The following is a 21,135-nucleotide window of genomic DNA, read 5'->3' on the forward strand; positions in this document are numbered from 1 at the left end:
ACTTTGGAAAAATCATGGTAATGGAACACATTTTTATCTTTAAATATCTGGCTTTTCTTTAGCTTTAGGAAATTATTCCTCTTGGTTATCTCAGGGCTTCCTTGACATGCAGTTGGTCGTCAGCCTGAGCCCCCCACATGGTAATAGGGCTGTCAAGGAACTGAACATGAGTGATGAATGGTGCTCTTCTGGGATCTAAGATACGTATTTTGAATTATGCCTAAAAACACTTGGGTCCTTGACATTTGAAGCTTTTCACATAGCTTCAGTTTTGTGTTCCCTTTATGTATCTATGAGTTATCTGTTTTTAAAAAAATTAAAGAGGTTTTTTCCAGTGTTAAGTGACTTAATGTATTGGGTTGTCTGTTCTGTGTCTAGACCAAAACAACTTCATGAAATTCCAGCCTTCTACTGTCCTGACAAAAACAAGGTGAATTTCATTCCTAAAAGCGGTTCTGCTTTCTGCCTCGTCAGCATCCTCAAGCCACTCCTTCCCACACCAGATCTTACCCTCAAGGGCTCTGGCCACAGCCTGACAGTCACCACTGGCATGACAACCACTCTGCTTCAGCCCATTGCTGTGGCCTCCCTGTCTACAAATGCAGAGCAAGACCGAGTCTCCCGAGGAACCAGTACGGTCTTGCCATCAGCCTCCCTTCTCCCACCCCCAGAACCAATCGAGGAAGCCGAAGGATAGGCCCCAATGCTTCATGGCCATGGTTCTGGAAAATGGAGAACCTCCTCAGATCGTTTGACTATGATGGCAGCGTGGGCTCCCAGTTGGCTGTGACATGCTCCAGCTTTCCAGTGATAGTGAGGCTTCTGGAAGAGAGCAGCCCCTCTGACTGCTCTGCCCCACTCAAGAAGGCCAGCCCTCAGTGCTTAGCCTGCTTTTTCTTAAAGCACTGAATGAAATAAGAAAGTCTCATTTGGAAGGACAATATCACATTGTTTTTGTTTTCAAATTAGACTTGTTTAAACACACACACACAAAATCTGATCCCTGAAAACATGATTCCTGAAGGGAGACGTGAATGATGCTGCAAGAACCATCTTTTATATGAAAATGACTATTTTATAATGCCAATGTTACATTTCTGAAACGTAGCAAACAGGATGTTCAAAAGATTCTTTGGTGGCCTCTGTTTCTTGTTTCCCTTTCTAGATGTGTACTTTTCTCAGCTGTTTTCAGCTTTGGGACCAAAGGGATTGTTGACATTTTCCCAGCAGTCTTAATCTCATGACTATGTTCTTCTCCCAAATAAGAATTGATAATAAGTAAATGCATTGAGCAAGTATATATAAAAAGAGATACAAAGCAATATTCGTACATTATGTGATTTATGTTTTTTGATGTCTAAAGTTTGTGCTTTGGGTGAAATATTTGTAAAACTGCTGTTTTCTTCACTTACTGTACACATTTCACCATGTGGTCAGAAAAGTTATAGTCTGAAGATAAATGCTTTAATATGTTCTCACCCATGTTGGAACTTGGTTTAAGAGTCGTGAGCCAAAAGGAAAACTACCCAGTGTTAATTGCTAAATAGGATTAAGGAGCCCTTTCGTTTTCTGTGAAGTGTGTATTGCGCTATTGCCCTCCTTTGCCACAGGTGTCATTCTGCCTTTAGTCATCACTGTATCATAGTCCCAAGAGACCCTAAAATGGCTGTGCATGGATTTCCTCCTTTGCTTTTGTGATGTTGTTGTCTTGTGGATTTGGTCAGGGTCAGTAGTTTGCCAGGAGTGTAATCCATTGAATAGTGATCCTTAGCCACAGAACCTTGAGACTGACTTTTTCTTTATGGTGGTTGGCACTGAGATTTATTGCCTACAGATTTTGCTAGTTTCCTCTCAAATACTCCACACAGTGGAGAAAACAGATAAGAGCTTTGGAGCATAAACAACACTCACCTTGAAAAATCCATACTGTTTTGGATTTGGGCTCATCCTTAGACAAACCTACTGCCAATATCACAAGACAACAGTATTTCATTTCTGGGTATGTGGTAGTAAAATTAAGGAGCAGCTCTGTTTGAGAAATGAATTTCAGCAAAACAGTGTCAATTAAAAAGCATCCTTTAAATATCTTCATTTACTATGTTATGATGCAATAAGTTACTGTTCCTATACAAATTATAGGCAGAAAAAATTTAAGTCCTCTTTGCAAAGGGTTACTGTGTCAAAGGTTAATATGTCAGCTTGTCCAGACCAATTCCATCAAGGAAAACCTAGTGGTAGCAATAAATCTTCTGAAAGGACTTTTATTTGTCTACCTTTACACATCTAAGCAATTTAAAATATGCCCTATTAAGTTTAAAATGTATTTAGGTAAATCAGATAATTGCAAACATTTGAGATGAATCTGTCAGGTTTTAGTTGATAGGACTGATGAATTTGGGTACTTTTTCCATCTAAAATTTAATTTACTAGGAACTAGTAAATTGTGGCTTTTAAATCAGTAAAAGCTCAGTTATTGGGGGTCTTAAATTTTCTGGTTGGTTGGTTGTTGTTGTTTTTTTTTTTTTTTTTTTTTTTTTTTTTTTTTGAGTACCTTGATTGTTTGCCTTCTTTCTTATGCCTTTTGACTTTGCTCTTTCACCAGTGAGTATCTGCTGTATTGGAAACTGAAATCAGGTGAGTTGATATGAATCAGGAAGGAGGTAGTTAAAAATAAGGTTTTGGTTTTTTTTAAACCACCAGGTTTTGTTGTTGTTTGTTTGTTTTTACCTGAATATTGTTAAATATGTGTTCTTTCCTCCACCTTACACTTCTTTCCTTTTCTATCTCCAAGGGTGTTTTACAACAGAATGTCACTTTGTTAACAGTATATCTTTTTTATATTTGTCAAATTCACATCTTTCTGTAGAGTTTCAAATATCCTTAATCTGAAGTAATTAAAATCAGAGCAGAAGAGTTGTCAGATTTACTATTAACTGTCTTGTTAATAGAACTTCTAGTCTAATGTTTGGTTGTAAAGAAAATGTGAAATTTACAGGTAAATTAATTGTATGACAACCAGACACATTCCCTGGTTTGGGCATAATGCAGCTGAGATTTGGTGGGGAGAACTTCCAAGGTACAAAACAACTCTGCCAGTGCCAAAGGGCTAATTTTTAAGCATATAAGCTTTATCACATTCTTCAAAAATATTAACTGTAGGTCCATCTGGCTGTTTTATTTAACCCTTAGTTACTAGGTGGTTCATTTCTTTAAAATGGGTCTTATCTCAAAGAATGCACAACATTTTATCCTAAAATTACAATTCATGATTATTGTATTTTTTAGAAAAACTGAACAGAAAGTAAATAGAATACCTTCAGTGGGTATGTAATTTTTTTCAAATTAAATTCACTTTCACTGCAGAAAAAGAAAACTGGGTGGCATGTGTCTTTCAGCAAAAGGAGCTATTATCTAGTTATTCACTTTGTAGGTCTTAATTATATTTTTACTCTTAATTTCTTTCTTGTGATGATAAAACATATTTACTGTTTCTGATCATGACTAAGTCTATTACTTATCATGGCTTTTGTGAGCAATTATGTTTTAAAAATACCAGTTTTGCCTCTCTGGTTAAATATGGTGAATGTGGATGCCAAAATTATTTTTTAACCAATTTCTTCATTTTGCTTAAAATGTTTCATATACTTGGAACCACAGGCCAAATCAGCCTTTTAGAAGGTGCTATTGCTCACTTTGGAATATCTGGCAACACGAAAGGCAATTTTTTTTTTTTTTTTTTGAATAGTGGTTTTTCACTGCAAGAAAGTATTTTTAAAATGGCAGAATTTATAGCCTTCTCTATGTGCAAGATAATGACTAAGTTGTCAGGATTTTATTTTAAGGAAAATAAAAGAAAAATGAAAAATTGCCATTACTAAATATACTTTGCTATTCTAATCTTCACATTCATTCCTTAATGCTTGTATTTTTAGTGTTTCAAAATTGGACCAGTAGAATGCTGAATTTGCAAAAATAAAGCTAATAATACTTAACTCTGCACTTTAAGGTTTACGTTTTGCTCTGCCTAAATGAGTGATAAGCAGAGTAGCCCTGAACAATATTTTGTTTATACAGTCCTGTTGAAGAATATAATTTATGTTTTATAAGCTCTGCATCTTTCATCTGTTGACGCTGTGTAAATCTTTTTAAATGCAATTTTTAAAAATTTTGTTTTCTAACAAAATTCTCCCAAAAAGAGCATTTCCAATGGTAATAGATATTGTTACTATGTACTTATGTATTCCCTGTACCTGAACACTTGTTGCTGCCTCACAAGAAAATAGAACTTTTATGTTAAAAAATAAAGTCTGTTCTTGAGAGTTTTTTTCCTTTGTATTTTTATGAATAGTGTCTCAAATTAGATTTCTTTTCAGACATTTCTAGTCTGACATCATAAACAGTATGTACGTTGTTTTTCACAAATTGATATTTACAAAAATGTGTTTGTTAAGCAGCAGGTTCCCTGGTTACCCTTACTTGCTCTAGAACCAAAGGTATCTGATCATTATGGTAGGTGCTAAGCAAACATCAAAATGAAAGCACACCAACAGATATATTTGTTTACAAGTAATTCAGTACTTCATAGTTTATTAGAGATGATTTAGCTGAGTAGTCGGTTTCATTTTAAAGTACCTAAAGAGGGTTTTTCAAAATTTTTTTATTAAATCATACTCTTCCTCTGTTTCAGTGGTTTATATATACAAGACAGTTGTTTGGGGTGAGGAGAGCTGGTTAGATGAACCCAATTAACAGCAACCTGTAATCACTTAGAAAGCCCAGGTATGTTTTACCTGAAAGTAATTTGGTCATCAAACCACTGCATTATAAATTTTTAATAACTGTTTCTAGGCTGGGGATGTAGCTCGGTGGTAGAGTACTTGCCTGGCATGTGAGAGGCCTTGGGTTCAATCCTCAATACTTCCAAAATAAATTAGAGACACACAAACACACACGTACGTACATACTCACACACCCACATAATTTCTAAAGGAAAAAGTTAACCAGAATTTGGAGATAACTAATGTATATAATTTATTAGTACCAAATGCAAGGAGAATCCAATTGGCACACTGTTTCTTTCCTTTGGTCTTCTTCACTTCTTTGAAGAGGTTGAGAGGAGCAAATATGTGAAATACTTTTGATATTCTCTTCATAGCGTTTTCCTGCTGAAGTATCAAATATCAGAGTTTTTTCCCTTGTTAAGATTAGATATGCTTTTTAAATATTTCTGAAAATTTATAGTAGGACATGGTATGACATCATACCAGTAAGTAAACTTTGCATCTCTATGGTTCAGTGTTTTTCAAAGTGAAATGAATTAAATGGGTCCAATCAACTTTTTTAAAAAGCAGGATAGAAAACAATATATTCATATAAAAGGAGAGTATTTTGTGTGTGTGTGTGTGTGTGTGTGTGTAAAACTTAAAAGAGATCCTTACACATGTACCAGATTGTAATGTAAAAAGTGTGTGTTACTTAGGATTATAATTAAAATGATAGGAAAAATATTGCTCTAGATACAACTTCTGTGATGGTCTAGTATCATAATGCAGAGAAGAAACTTGGAGTCTTCAAGACATTGTCTCCACTTCCTTTTATTAGTATTTCCAAAACTGCTGGTGTTACTAAAACACACAGAATACTTGTCTTTCAGGTTTTTTTTTTTTTTTAAATGGTATCAGAGATTGAACCCAGAGGCATTTAACCACTGAACTATAAATCCCCAATCTTTTTTTTAAAAAGAGATGGGTCTTGTTAAGTTGCTTAGGGCCTCAGTAAGTTGCTGAGGCTGCTTTTGAACTTTGGGTCCTCCTGCCTCAGCCTCCCAAGCTGCTGGGATTACAGATGTGTGCCACTGCAACCAGCCTCAGTATTTTACATCTTCAAACTAACAGTTTACCTCCATAAATTCACCAATATGGATCAGTCCTGCTTAACCATCATATTTTGCAGAAGAGCATCATGGAAGTTGTTATGCTAGAAAACAGGAGTGGAAGCACCAACTTTAATCCCGTGTCTTAAGCAGCTATTTTTGAGATCATTCAGATGATTCAATGAGAAACAGAAGGTTCTGGATTTAGGGGCACAGTTTGGGTACCAGTCCAGGCTCTACTGATAAATGACCATGGATTCAAGGCAAGAAACAACTCTCTTTGTACCTTAGTTTTCCTATATTTATGTGATGAAATGGTGACAATAGTGCTGTCACTTAAATTGAGTGGTAAATATGAAAATAACTTAAAAAACTACAAGCAAACATTAGTTATCTTCCCCTGTATTTTGCCAGGTAAGTTTATTCATTCCACAAAAAAGCCACGGGGTTTTGGTCATCTCAAGTCCCATAAAATGGATTTTAGCTTGTAAAGCATAATATACTCAAGGTGTTGACAGATTGTACTAAAGATTGGTAATGCTTATGAATAGCTTGCCAGGTGCAAGCACTTGTTACAATAAACCTATGAAGTCAGGGACTGCTGTTTTCACTGCCTTACAACAAAACTGGAATTAGGTTAAGTAACAGACATCTGGAGAATATCAAAGCGTGTTTTTGAATGAAGTCTGACTCCAGAACTCTTCTTAACCACTAAGCCTTGTGCTCTTTATTCTGTACCAGTTACATTGGTAAAATATAGGTCTTAGTATCATTGCAGATTGTGTCATTAGGTCATTGCCCTGTTTGTTTTCCTTTGTGGTTCTCTTTGCTCTAGGTGCTGGCAGCCTTGCTCAGAAGGCCAAAGAAAGGAAACTGGTTGGACAGTTCCTGACTAAGGAATTTAGTGACAAATCCTCAAATGCTCCACCACTGAGCTACATCCTTAGCTCTTCTAGTTTTTAAGGTTGCTATGACTGCATAAATTAAATTTTTTTTTTAAATCTGGGGAGAGATTTAAATTAAAGAGGTAGAAACTAACTACAATCATTTTTGGTAAGTACTTTCCTTTGCCTGACTTGTTGAGAAAGACCTGAAGGTAATTTTTATTTTATTTTTTTAATTTTTTTCCAGCACTGGGGATTGAACCTGGGACCTTGCACATACTAGGCAAGCAAGTGCTCTACCACTGAACTACATCCCCCAGCCTTAAAGGTAAATTTTAAATCTCAACATAGTCTGTCCATTTTGGGGAGCAAAGACAATGAAAAGGCTGGATCACAGTGCAACAAATGTGCCTGAATGTACTACAGAACATAAAATATATGGTATTAATTGTGATGTTAATAGCGTTTTCTTTATGCACAGCAAGGCTGTAGGTATTACTTTGAAATGGGAAGAAAGGAACTTCTGTTTTGACTTTTTTAGGTGGTAGTAAGGTACAGTCACAAGAGGAGATAGGAGAGACAGAAAGCAAAACAAAAACAAAAAGGTTTAATCACAGGTCTGAAAGAGACAGTCACAGCACACCAAGCGGGTCACCTGGGAGACAGCACCGTCGGAGGGGAGGTGCTTTACCAAGCAGGTGGAAACAAAGAGGCCAAGACGAATGGGCAAGTACCTTGGGAGCAGGAATAAGTACACCAGAAAAGGTATGAGGGGATTTCAGTGTGTAAGTATTTCTAGTAATGGTCATGAAGAATAGGAAACAGGGATGCCTGTATCACACTGGTGCACCTGCTTTCCTGGTCCAGGTGCTCACAGCCTGTTTGTGGGAAGGTTGAGGCAGCAAGAAGTTTTAAAGCGTTCAATATAAATGCAAAAATGTACACTACAAAATCTTACCCATTAACACCAGCCCCACCTTTATTTCATCTTGCATTCACTCTTTGGCCGACGATTGATCTATTTACACCACTGAGTAAAGAACCATGTCTTGACTTGAAATGCCAAGGACAGGGTTGTGTGGCAGCTCAGTGACAAAGCACTTGCTTAGCATGCATGAGGCCCTGGATTCCAGTGCCAGCACTACACACACACACAAATACCATGGACAGTTTTTATTGAAGTCTGTAAGTCTTCTTTTAAATGGTATGTGAAAGCTAGAAGAATGTATTTTATGTTGGGCTTCTGGATATGATTCTAATAATTTTTCACCCCAACCTGTTTGGTAGGTTTTCTTTGCCATTTAAATTCCTTACTACTGTATCGCTTTCAGTACTTCTGAATTAGTGAAAATTGTAAAGTTTTAGTTCCTTCCTAATTTCTATGTTCCAAGATTGTGGGCTGCTTCATTGTTCAGAGGAAAGACTAGAGGGCCGTGCCAATACTATGGATGACAGAAATACCTGGATCGGTTCTGGCACCCTCTTTTTAAAAAATTCCTGCCTTCAGTAAATTAAGTTAAATATTATGGCTTATATTTCATTGGTTACTTCTAGGCTCAAAAGTTTGAGAATTTGTTACTAAAAGTATTTATACAGAGAACACACACTCTTTTGTTTCCCATACCTTAGACAACCCCCCTCAGTTTGAGGTAAATCAGTCTTAACAAGGTCATGAATTGCTGTGGTTTTATTGTCATTCTGAATTCTCTTTTCATTCTTATCAATTTCATTTGTGAAACCCTGGGGTGAAACCCATGTTTTAAAATAGGGAAACAAAAATTGGATTGTATCGAACATTTCAGGAAACAAACTTTTTTGTTTTATGCCACCTTGCAATCTTTATTAAAAGAGGCTCAGAAAAATAGAGCGCATTTAAATTTCCTTTGTTCTATTCCTCGAAGAAGTTTACATTTCTAGATGATCTATAAAGACAATTATGTGAAATAAGTATCCATAGTTGAAATACAAAAACTTCTTTTTCAGTGTGCAGATACTAGAACCTATTTTGTCTAAATAGTATGTTTCTAATCTTTTTTAGAGCTATGTTCTGCAATTAAAAGAAAGATTTAAAAAAAAAAATACAAAGTTCCAATGATATGTGATCTTATGCCTTGGTATTCCTGCCTCTCCTATAAACTGTTAAAAAGAGTTAAATTTTAGTTCTGCTGGGGGGCTTTTCTAAGCTTCAATGCATTATCATCTGGTAGAAAGCAGAAGATAGGTTTTTCCCTCACTTAATATAAAAGGTATCGCTTTTGAAAGAGCTAGTCTTGCTCTACCCTAGGTTTAGGATTGATTCATTCTTATTTGAATGAATCTTCTAGATTAAATTTGCTGAGGCAGTTAGTGTTGCTTCTGGGTTAAATGGCAAACTACATGCTCTGTTGAAAAAGGAAACAGCTGAACAACAGAAACCCTTTGACGTTTCAATGTGGGGTCACATTTGCTCTTGGAAAATTGAGGTTGTTATCCCTTCACATGAACTGTGTGGGATTTAAGCTCCTGGTTTGTAGAGACCACTGGTTTTCCAACTCATTGAAGTATCTTTGTTTATACCAGGTGATGGGGACTGCTTTCCATGAATGTGAGAGACATGTACTACTAATACTTGCACACCAATGTGTTAGGCTACTACTGCTGAGTAAGATGGCACAAACCTAAGACAATAAAAATTAGCATTTTTTTGAGGCAATCAAAGTTGAAAGTTAGTCACCATGAGTCACTGTGGGCATAGAATTTAGATTGTGATTTATAATCATTATCTTGGTGATTAAATCTTGGCAAAATAATGACTTCTGCATTCTGAAAATTTTCACTGACTAAAAAGGAAGAATTAAAAAAATGCTTCTGTAGAGATAATAAAGCTCATTAAAAACAGATAAATATAGGAAAAATGTGAAAAGATACTAGGAAAGATTTCATACTTTTTTCCTGAGTCCATGTTTCTGGCCCTCGGATAAGGTTTTTCTGGCCTGTGCAGTTGTTGGCCATAGTAGAGGTTTTCTAGAGAGCTCCTGGGCATTTAACTTTGTACGTAGGCCAGACTGCTGTGGATGGGAGGTGGGCTGCATTTTACCTACTCCAGTCCATTCCTTAAAAATGTTTACCATATACAATGACTTAGACATTACCAGCAGCTTTCTTCTAAATAAGCCTGTTTAGAATGAGAAGCACATGAAAGCTACTGTGAACAATTTAATGAAAAATGTCTTCTTATGGTGTTGCAATGCATTGGTTGGCAAAAATAAAACAGTTGGAAAATTGCCTCAAAACTAAAGGGCAGGGGGGAAAAAAAGGAAATTGAGCGATGTGTGTACAGTAGCTATATTTTCACCAGCTTTCACTAACTTCCATTAAATAGCTTTACCTCCAGAACTTAGGTTCTAAAACTAAGTAATAGTTTTTGCTTAATAGTCAAATAGAGCCTCAGATGATGTCTCCCACAGAAAGGGAGCAGTGCAAAAATAGGACACTCCTCTATTGATCATGTAGAGTTTTCTGTGTCTCTGCCAGAAAATATTCTGGGTTGAATTGTGTTAAGAAATATGGGGTAACTATTGCAAAATGTGTATAAGGATAAGGTGTTTAAAATTGAAGTTTTTAAGTAATTTCAGGAATACCATTGCCAGTTTGTTAGCGAATCTTGTTTTCTTTTCAGGAAGAAAATGAATACTGCATATTACTCTATAGCAATATGTGAAAAATCAGGCCTAAAGATATTTGTACAATGTCTTGAATCTTGCTGCATATTCTTGTGGTTTATGAAATGGGTAGATTTTTTTTTCATTTCTACAGAGGATAAGCTTGACAAATTAATCATCTTGCTACTTCCCCCATGAAAATTTAATAAATGAATTAGGGGTGTCCATGATTTTGTATAAATGAAAGGTAACTTTACATTTTAGCCTCCAGATGGAGAAAAACAAGTACAAGTTTCTCTGATTTCTTTAAAGCAAATTGAGTTCTCAAAGCTTACTCTACCTTTCTAATCAAAGACAAAGCTGGTCTGGTGCTATTTTCCACAACAGAAATCCCCTCCCTGTTTTATTTAAAAACCAACCCCAAACCACAACCCAATTTACATGCTGTCCTTTATTCACATATAGAATTCTCATAGCCAGCAGGGCAACTTAAAAACACTTTCAAGAGGAATAATCCCAAGTCCTTTTTGGCAGAATTACCCTGTCATTTTGACATAGATTTTGTTATCTAAAAATTGCAGACTCAGTGGTTTCTAAAATTTTCCACATAGTATCAACCTCTGCAAATCCAAGATACTACAGATATACTTAATCTATTCAAATGTGGACCTTACCATCTGTCTAAAGTCAGCTGACAGGTGTTATATTCACCAACACCATGCTTTTGTGTGTGGATTGCAATATAAACCTTTTCACAAAAGCAATATGTTGCAAAATTGATGTCACAAGACCCCCAAAATGACATTATAATTTCAGTCAAGCATTAAGAAGTTCATCATCTGAGTGTCCAATGGCATCTGGATTTGAAAGTGGATCCAAGTCTGCAAATAGATTGAACCAGGCTGACATGTCTTGGTTACCACTGTTGGGGGCTATTAAAAAAGAAAAAAGGAAACACATCAAAGAGTTTCAACTTTTTGAAGTCATATTTTTGTCCCACCTTTATAATTATTTAAATTATAATGAAGTAGATTATTCTTTTAAATAAAAAATTAAACTGACCATAATAATCAATTATATTTCCTTTAGGATAAATTAGCAAAGATAATGCAGATACTTTATGCTTTACTGATTCTACTAAAATTGAGTAATTGCATACTGCCCTGTGAAAAGACTTGAGAAGAGTAAAATGGCAAGCAATAATTACTACAGTCATTTTAGAAACATTTAATTTTAAGATAATTTATAGAAGGCTCTAATTTATTTATTTTTATGTGGTGCTGAGGATTGAATCCAGGGCTTTGCACGTGCTAGGCAAGCGCTGAGTCACAACCCCAGCCCCTAGGATAAGGTAACGTTCTTTTCACAGGACAACAGAGGAACAATTTGAGCACCAAAATGATTACATAATGACTAGGAAACATTGAAAAACCATGAATCTATACTGATAATAAATGGGAAAGAAGAGAGGTCTCTTGTTTATAGCAGAGTAGTGAGAACCAATGAAGGAAATAAATTGTATCAAAAGACTTGAAAATTCGATCTATAAATGAATAGATTACCAAATAGGGTGTACCCACTCAATGGAATGTTCTTCAGCCTTGCAAGCCTGTCCTACATGTGCTACAGGATGAATGAAACTTGAGGGCATTATACCAAATGAAATACCTGGTCACCAAAAAGCAGATTGTATTATTCCACTTGTATGAAGTATCTAAAGTGATCAAACTTACAGAAAGTAGAATGGTGGTTCCCAGGGGCTCAAGGAAGAGGAAACGGGGAGTGTTGCTGCGTGGGTACAGAGTTTCAGATTAACGTGATGAGAAAGTTCTGAAGACTTGTATTCATACTCATGTGGACATAAATTATGGAACTAGTAGTGTTAAAACTGGTTGGGAGGGGCTGGGTTTATGGAACAGCGGTAGAGCGCTCGCCTAGCATGTGCTAGGTGCCGGTGCGAGCCTCAGCACCACATAAAAATAAATAAATAAAATAAAGGTATTGTGTCCAACTACTACTAAAAAACACATATATTTTTAAAAGATATTTATTTTTTAGTTGGACACAATACCTTTATTTCACTCATTTATTTTTTACGTGGTGCTGAGGATCGAACCTAGGGTCCCGCACATGCAAGACGAGTGCTCTACCGCTGAGCCACAACCCCAGCCCCCAAAAACACATATATTTTTAAAAAATGGTTGGGGATGGGTACAGCACAATGGTAGAACCCATGCTTTGGATGACTGAGGCCCTAGGTTCAGTCCCCGGCAATACAAACACCCCTAATTAAGATGGTAATCATCTTAAGTGCTTGAATACATTCTTTGCCAGTAGGCATCCTATAATCAAAAAGCATCTTCTGGGATGGGGGTGTAGTGCACAGCAGAGTGCTCCTCTAGTGTGTGTGAGGACCCAGCACAGCCAAAAACAAAAACAGAAAACACATCTTTTGGGCTGGAGATATAGCTCAGTTTGTAGAGTGGTTGCCTCACATGCACAAGGCCATGGGTTCAATCCCTAGCACCACACACACAAAACAAAACACATCTTTTATTCCTAATGGTATATCAACTGCCAAGGAACCTGAAAACAAAATATAACAGATTACAGTTCAAAAGTTAGTATACTATGACAAGTTCACAATTTCTAGTCTGTGCTTTCAATGTGAAGGATAGCTTTCATTTTAATACTAACTCATTATTGACAAAATATTTTTCTGAACAATGTGAGGCAAAGACTATAAAAGTGATCCTTTCTAAGTTTATCCAAATTCAACTGTAATGCAGTGGGGAAAAATAAAGAACTTACATCTCATTAATTTCTTTGGACTCTGTGAAGGCACTGGCAGGTTATCAGTATGTTCTGATCCTTCTTGGGAGACCCAGCCTAGGGGGAGGGAAGTAAGAATTATCTACTGCTAGCCAAGTAGGAAGTAATATCAGAAAAACAAGAAAAGGTAAAAAAAAAAAAAAAAAAAAAAAAAAAAAAAAATCTTCCAGTCTTTGTACCAGAATAAGATTCTGTAGTCTAAGAGTTTTTTAAAAAAAAATAAAACTAAAAATTTATCTACAATTGTATATTTTATTCAATCATTCAAGTTTAGTCCCAGAGAGAATTGTTAGACATCCTTATATTTTCAAAGTGGTTTGAAATAAATATGTAGGTTTTGGGGTGGAGGAATGAAAATGAAGAAGGTACAGAAAGATGTTCAAAGCAATTGGGAAGAGAGGGCCTGAGAATTAGAATGTTGAAACCTATAATATAGTTATACCCTTGGATTTACTAATTCCATTCCTAGAAATTTGTCTTAAGGAAATAAGATAAATTTTCCCTTTTAAACTAGGGAAAAAGTGCATGCATGGATATGTTTATTACAGCATTATCTGTAATAGTGAACAAACAGAAACAATAAGGAAAAAATTCATCCAGATTATGGCACATAAAGTAACAAAGCACTATGTAATTTAAAATTATCATTATGGAAACTCCATAGAGCACAGGGAAATGTTTGCTACAACATGGAAAAATATTTATGCTTTAATTGAAACGCAGCAAAAAAAGAATTTAGATTATCCTACCTAGTCCTTCCTTGTGTAAAAGAGATCATCTGAGGCTCGAGTAAGATGTTTTGATTTGAATGTCCCCTCCAAAACTCATGTTGAAATGTAATTGCTATGGTGATAGTATTAGGATGTGGGACCTTTAAAAGATGGCTAGGTTGTAAAGACTCTGCCCTTTTTTTAAAAATTCTAATTTGTCAATATATGACAGAATGCATTACAATTCATATTACACATATAAAGCACAATTTTCCATATTTCTGGTTGTATACAAAGTATATTCACACCATTCGTGTCATCATACATGTACTTAGGGTAATGATGTCCATCTCATTCCACCATCATTTCTACTCCCATGCCCCTTCCCTTCCCCTCCCAACCCTTTACCCTATCTAGAGTTCATCTAATCTTTCCATGTTCTCCCTCCCAACCCCACTATGAATCAGCCTCCTTATATCAGAGAAAACATTTCATCATTTGGTTTTTGGGATTGGCTAACTTCACTTAGCATTATCTTCTCCAACTCTATCCATTTACCTGCAAATGCCATGATTTTATTCTTTGTTATTGCTGAGTAATATTCCATTGTGTATATATACCACCTTTTCTTTATCCATTCATCTACTGAAGGGCATCTAGGTTGGTTCCATAGTTTAACTATTGTGAATGGTGCTATAATAAACATTGATGTGGCTGTGTCCCTGTAGTATGCTGTTTTTAAGTCCTTTGCGTATAGACTGAGGAGAGGAATAGTTGGGTCAAAAGGTGGTTCCATTCCCAGTTTTCCAAGGAATCTCCATACTGCTTTCCATAGTGGCTGTACTGTTTTGCATCCCACCAGCAATGTATGAGTGTATCTTTTCCCCACATCCTCACCAACACTTATTGTTGTTTGTATTCTTAATAGCTGCCATTCTGACTGGAGTAAAATGAAATCTTAGAGTAGTTTTGATTTGCATTTCTCTAATTGCTAGAGATGTTGAACATTTTTTCATGTATTTGTTGATTGATTGTATATCACCTTCTGAGAAATGTCTGTTCAGTTCCTTGGCCCATTTATTGATTGGGTTATTTGTTTTTTTTGTTGTTGTTGTTTTTTGGTGTTGAGCTCTTTGAGTTTTTTATATACCTTAGAGACTAGTGCTCTATCTGATGTGCAAGTGGTAAAAATTTGCTCCCAAGCTGTAGGCTCTCTATTCACCTCATTGATGGTTTCTTTTGCTGAGAAGCATTTTAGTTTGAATTCATCCCATTTATTAATTCTTGATTTTAATTCTTATGCTATAGGACACAATACCTTTATTTTATTTATTTGTTTGTTTGTTTATTTATATGTGGTGCTGAGGATCGAACCAGTGCCTCGCACATGCTAGGCAAGCTCTTTATCATTGAGCCGAAACCCCAACCCCAAGGCTCTGCTCTTATGGTGGGAGTGGGTTAATTGTCACAGGAGAAAGCTCCTGACAAAAAAGGTAAGTTTGGCCCCCACCTTCCCTTTGCCTTGAATGCTTCTTACCATGCCACCTTCTGCCATGGCCTGATGTACCAGATACTGACATTGGCTCTTACCAGCCTAAGCAATTTAGCAAGACCCTGTGTCAAAAATAAAAACTAGGCTAGACGGACGCAGTGACACACTCCTGTAATCCCTGCAGTTCGGGAGGCTGAGGCTGAGGATTGCGAGTTCAAAGCCAGCCTCATCAACTAAGCAAGACCCTGTCTATAAATAAATAAATAAATAGGGCTAGGGATGTGGTTCAGTGGTTATGTGGCCTGAGTTAATCCTCAGTACCAAAAAAAAAGTGAATATGCATTACAGAAAGGTTTTATCCTCAAGCCAGTGGTGCTTCATTTTTAGAAAATCTAAAGCAGGCTACTGACATTGGAATTTGCTTCTTGGGAAATAACTAGTGGAACTGGAAGATTAGGAGCTCTCTTGAAGCAAGCTGGGAAACCAAATGAGTCTCTAAATAGCTCTGGTCATGGAGTAGAGAGGAAGCGTGGAAAATTTGAAAAATGTTTGAGAACAAAATGAGTAGGACCTGGTAATCAGTAAGGATGTGGGAGCAAAATGACTCCCAAGGTGCAGAGATGGACACCAGACAGTGGTGCTGCAGGTGAGCAGCAGGAGCCCTTGTGACAAAGCAGGTGATCCTTTCTTCAGGTAGATCTGTACCCTCAGCCTGCTCCAGCATCCTCCACCCCTGCTGCCTTGCCCAGAAGGCTGCCCTGCAGTCAGCCACCAGAGCTTTTTTAAAATTTCTTGCCAACTTTGAACCCACAGGAAGAAAACACACCAAATCTTACTTGATGAAAAAAAGTCCCGGGGTAATTTAGTAGGCCAAATATTATAAATCAGATACCTGGGAAAATTGATGAAGACATGTGGGTTTGGTGGAGGTGGCAAAAAAAAAAAACAGCCTTTCTTTTCAGTCTTGTTGACGGATTCCAGTGGTGACTCTATTTGATATAGTTCCATTTGACCAGAGTGACTGCAGATTTTATCTAGTAGCACTGAAGTTAAAATCCATCTCCTTGTTCATTCTAGCATCAAGTACATAATTTTGCTTCACAAAGATAAAATAAGGCACATGTATCAAAATGTTTCATAGATACTCACTGTTGAAAGCTCCAGCAGCATGAAAGCCAAGATCAAAGAGCTGTGAAGGAAGGAATCGAGAGGAATGAGCGAGAGGCTCAGACCCCACAGAAGGCTCCTGGGACATGAGACCGGCACTGGGGCTCCCATAGGAAGTCTGGCATTCTTGGGTGGATTCACTAGTACTTGAAGAACCAGGACTTAGGAGATTGTTCAGAAATGAGAATTCCTTCTCAAAATCTTCTCCTTCCAATGAATCAACAGGTAAATCTTTCACAACCACTGATTGAAAATAGAAACAGAAAGCCTTTTTTTTTCCAGTTTAAAGAAATGACAGTAGGACATACAAGAACAACGAAACAAGTTTATCCTATTTTATTAACAATTTTCTAATCAATTTCATCATTAGTTTATGGGACGGTTGGGGGCAGGATTTAGATCAAAAAGGTTACATTTTTACAGTGAAGATATAACACAAATATCTACATATAAAATAAGCTATCACCTATGATAGACAAAAATGATGAGAAGAGATACAAGGAGATAGTAACAAATCAATAGAAGATTTTAATATGCCACACTCAGTAAAACACAGCTAAGAAGGACAAAAGATGAGTAAAGATATAGAAAACCCAGACAGCATAATCAATAAGGGGGTTATTTTGGATGTACACAAACCCTGAGACTAGAAACAAACCTTCTCAAGCACACATTGAAAATGCACAAAGCTAGGTATAGTGCCCCATGCCTGTAATTCCAGTGGCTCAGGAGACTGAGGCAGGAGGATCAAGAGTTCAAAGCCAGGGGATGGGGTTGTAGCTCAGTGGTAGAGCGCTTGCCTTGCACTTGTGAGACTCTGGGTTCAATCCTCAGAAACACATAAAAATTAACAAAATAAAGGCATGCTGTCCATCTACAACTTAAAAAAAAGAGTTCAAAGCTAGCCCTACTTTGCAGGGACCCTAAGCAACCTGGCAAGAACCTGTCTCTAAATAAAATACAAAAAAGGGCTAGGGATATGGCCCCTGGGTTCAATTCCCAGTAACCCCCCCAAAAAAAATCACAAAAAATGATCAACTTAAAAATCAGTTCTTAAAGTAGAGATATTATAAACAACAGGCTTTGATTATAGTGTAATAAAACGAAATAATTTTAAAATGAAACTAAAAAAGGGCTATAAAACTAAAAGTCTATGAAACACTCTTGGTTGAAAGGGGAACAGACTTTCTGAAATACAGTGAAAAAGTATTTCCTATCATAATCCATGAGACACATAAAGAGCAATGAACAGAGGAAAGGTAGCCCTTAAATGCTTATCAATAAAAATGAAAGCAAGGGGTTTCCATCATGACAGAATAAGAAGCTCAACCAGCCTACACCTCGGTGTAACTGGTGAAAGTTGGTTTGTTTGTTTTGTTTAATTTAATTCTCTAATATTTTGAGACAGTGTCTCACTAAGTTGCTTAGTGCCTTGCTAAATTGCTGAGGCTGACCTCAAACTCAGGATACTCCCACCTCAGCCTCCCAAGTTACTAAGATTACAGGCATGCATCACCATGTCCAGCTTACGGGGTGTTTGTTTGTTTGTTTGTTTTAAAGAGAGAATGAGAGAGAATTTTTTTTAATATTTATTTTTTAGGATCTGAACCCAGGATTGAACCCAGGCCACACGCATGCCAGGCAAGTGCGCTACCACTTGAGCCACATCCCCAGCCCTGTTTGTTTTTTAAGCATTTAAAGTCTCTGGAAATTGTCCCAAGGACATAAAAAATATGAAAACATTTGACTCAATGTTTTAGTCAATGTTCTAGTGTACTAGAATTCAAGAGGAACAGGGAGACTCTGGTGTTTGAACTGAGAACCATTCCCTTCCTATTCCTCCCAACTTGGCCAGATGGAAATTCCACTCCAGTTTGGTATAGCCCAAAACACAGGGTTCCCTCTCCCTCAGTGCTCAGTTAAAGGATACCTTCCAGGAGGGGTAAAATGCCAGCTTTTCACAGGTTGCTCCCAGTTGCCTGTTGTCAAACCTGTCCCATGACTGTAGTCAAGAGTGGAGACTCCCATCTCCCAACCAGACCCACATGTCAGATGGAGACTCTGGAGTTAGGCATGGCAAGCTAAGGATGCTAGGGCCCTGAGCACTTGGTCCTGTGTGTAAAGTTGTAGTTTCATGAAGCCAAAAAGACCTCAGACTCCTGTCATCTCTCTTCATCTAGCATTCAACTTGTACAGCAGGTTTATCACAGAGAAGCATGCCATTGTCCCCACTCCTAGCTCAGTCCCTCACTCAGAGATTTTCATTAGGGGAGAGAAGCAGACCACAAAAAAGATAGCTCCTAACCTCTTCACAAAAGAACTAACTTTATTCTCAACAAAGTATGGAAATGTTCAAGCCAAAGAATGCTCTAGATAACGAAGGCTGTGAAAAGCAACTGGTGGTTGCATTGGACATTCAGGCTAAACTGTAGGCCAGTTAGTTTGCCTGAAAAAGCCAGCTAACATCAGAACAAATTTCAAACATTGACCTTGAGAACAAGTCCATATTTGATTGTTTTAATCTGTGGAACAATTTATGCTCAAGGGTATTTTTTAAATTAATAGAGCAATCAGCTATAAATGACAGCTGGGTATAGTCAGAGAGAGACTGTCAGAGAACTCTACTGAAACTGTCATCACAGGGCCCAACCTAAACCTTATAATGTGTCCCACTAGTGGGGGTGGGGAAAGAGGAAGATGAAGAATAGATTCCAATAAAAGAATTCAACCTCTTGGCAAATGAACAAGCAAATAAGTTTCAGAGGGAGAGTACCAATACCCAAAGTTACTTAAATATATTATTTAAAATGTCTGTTTTCCAACAAAAAGATGTGAGTCATGTACAGAAATTGGAAAGTATGATGCCTAAATCAGCAAGAAGGCAGGCCACAGAAGCTGCAGGTGAGACTGACTAGGTGTTAGATTTAAAGACAAAGACTTCAGAGTCACACTTATATGCAGAGAAATAAAGGAATCCATGATTAAAGAAATAAAGGAAATGGATTGGGAACAAGATGGTGGCTGTCTGCTCAACTTGAACGACTGTTTATGAATAATCACCATCACAAGAGCTAAGAAAGAGCCAGATGGGAAACCACAATGCCTGGTTGTATTATGACAATAAGAAAAGGGCAGGAAAGAGTTTCTCATGTCATCCCTGTCCCAACTCCATTAAGCACACACAGGGGAGATGCCCCCAGCTTGGTGGGGTAGAGAAAATTTTAGTGCAGGCCTCTGATTACCAGGTCTGCTGTGCCAGACAGGATCCCAGAGTTCCTGCCCTAAGACCAGTATCTGCAGATTGATCCTTTGGATCCTCCTTAGTCAGATGTCCAAAAGGACTGCCTCCATCAACTCTTTGCCACCCTCAGACATAAGAGCAAGAAGCAAAGCTCCAGCCACCAGGGCACAGGGCAGGAAAGTGAGCATAGGACTTTGCCTCAATGCCAGGCTCCTCTTTAGGCTAATGCTCACAGACGAGTCTCTAGACCTACACCTGCATCAGGTAGAGACCTGACTCTGGTAGGACAGACATATTTATCTTTTACCCCACGTCACTGGCAATCACACATGGGACTGGCACCCAAACTTAAGACTGTGTAAGTCCCTATGGCTGTGCAACTTGGGTATTATGTGGCTTAGTGTCATTCAGATGGCCATGGGGCTGCCTCTGCCACCCCTCCCAACTTTGGGCACACAGCAAGGAACAAGAGGCCAGCCACTATGGAGTAGATCAGCAAAATGACACAGAACTGTATTTTGGAACTTAGTTGCTGAGCTAGTAAAACCCAACATTGGGGAAGATCCTAATGGTCTCTGTCTTCAAGCCAGTGCCTATGGATGAAGCCTGTGAACCTGACCTATTGCCAAATAAAGACACTTGGCCACTGGTGATCAGATTTATATACCATCCAGAATCAACCTGGGGCTAGCTGCAGCAGTCTTGGGCTGTAAGTTCACTATAGCAGGAAGCCCATAGCAGCCTACATCTTACTGTGCTGGTTTCAGCAGACAGTGGGCTCCAAATATGATCTAGCATTGCAACATTGGTGACCACATGCACAGAATAACTGTCTGGGACAAGAAAAAGGAGGAAAGCACCAAGTCACTCCCTAAAAGCCTGGGACTTGCTCAGTGAGGTTCAGAGCCAGACAGAGTCCTGTGGTGTCTTCCAACAGACCAGTGAATATGATTGAAGTGTCTGGGCCTATCCCAGGCCCAGGCAGAGGTTTGTGAGAAAAGAACACTTTATAGATACTCCCCAACCACGGACTTGGGACAAACTGGGTTTGGGGCAACCATCAGTGCTACAACAGAAAAACACCAATAAGAGACTTTTAACAAACTTAAGATACTGGGCACCATCTAGAGCTGAAGTAGTGGAAATGTCCACAGGTTCAAAGATTACTACAATGCTTAGAAATTCTGGAGGGACAGACACAAAGCTAGATTATGAAGACTGGAATATCCAAGGCAATGTGCACCAAATGTTGTATGTCAACAATCATCAAGAACTTCAGGGAACACTGACTGCACC

At 37.7% G+C, this 21,135-nt stretch overlaps 2 protein-coding genes across 3 annotated transcripts in view; one reads left to right on the forward strand and one right to left on the reverse strand.

The window, feature by feature from the left end:
* The window catches only part of Fam117b (family with sequence similarity 117 member B), a 91,905-nt gene extending 87,581 nt beyond the window's left edge, over positions 1–4,324 (forward strand). The window contains exon 8 of the mRNA XM_046463104.2: positions 379–4,324. Coding sequence (XP_046319060.1) covers positions 379–697 — 319 coding nt within the window. The 3' untranslated portion in view covers positions 698–4,324. The remainder of the gene's footprint in view (positions 1–378) is intronic.
* Positions 4,325–10,833: 6,509 nt separating this feature from the next.
* The window catches only part of Ica1l (islet cell autoantigen 1 like), a 61,528-nt gene continuing 51,226 nt past the window's right edge, over positions 10,834–21,135 (reverse strand). For both annotated transcript variants that reach the window (XM_046463134.2, XM_058578215.1), the window contains exons 10-12: positions 16,581–16,841; positions 13,209–13,286; positions 10,834–11,329 (exon numbers count right to left, since the gene is read on the reverse strand). In XM_046463134.2, coding sequence (XP_046319090.1) covers positions 11,214–11,329; positions 13,209–13,286; positions 16,581–16,841 — 455 coding nt within the window. In that variant the 3' untranslated portion in view covers positions 10,834–11,213. The remainder of the gene's footprint in view (positions 11,330–13,208; positions 13,287–16,580; positions 16,842–21,135) is intronic.

Source organism: Marmota monax, unplaced genomic scaffold (assembly GCF_021218885.2).
Source record: "Marmota monax isolate L192 unplaced genomic scaffold, Marmota_monax_Labrador192_F-V1.1 WCK01_AAM20220418_F8-fsc00095, whole genome shotgun sequence".
NCBI classification, from domain to species: Eukaryota; Metazoa; Chordata; class Mammalia; order Rodentia; family Sciuridae; genus Marmota; species Marmota monax.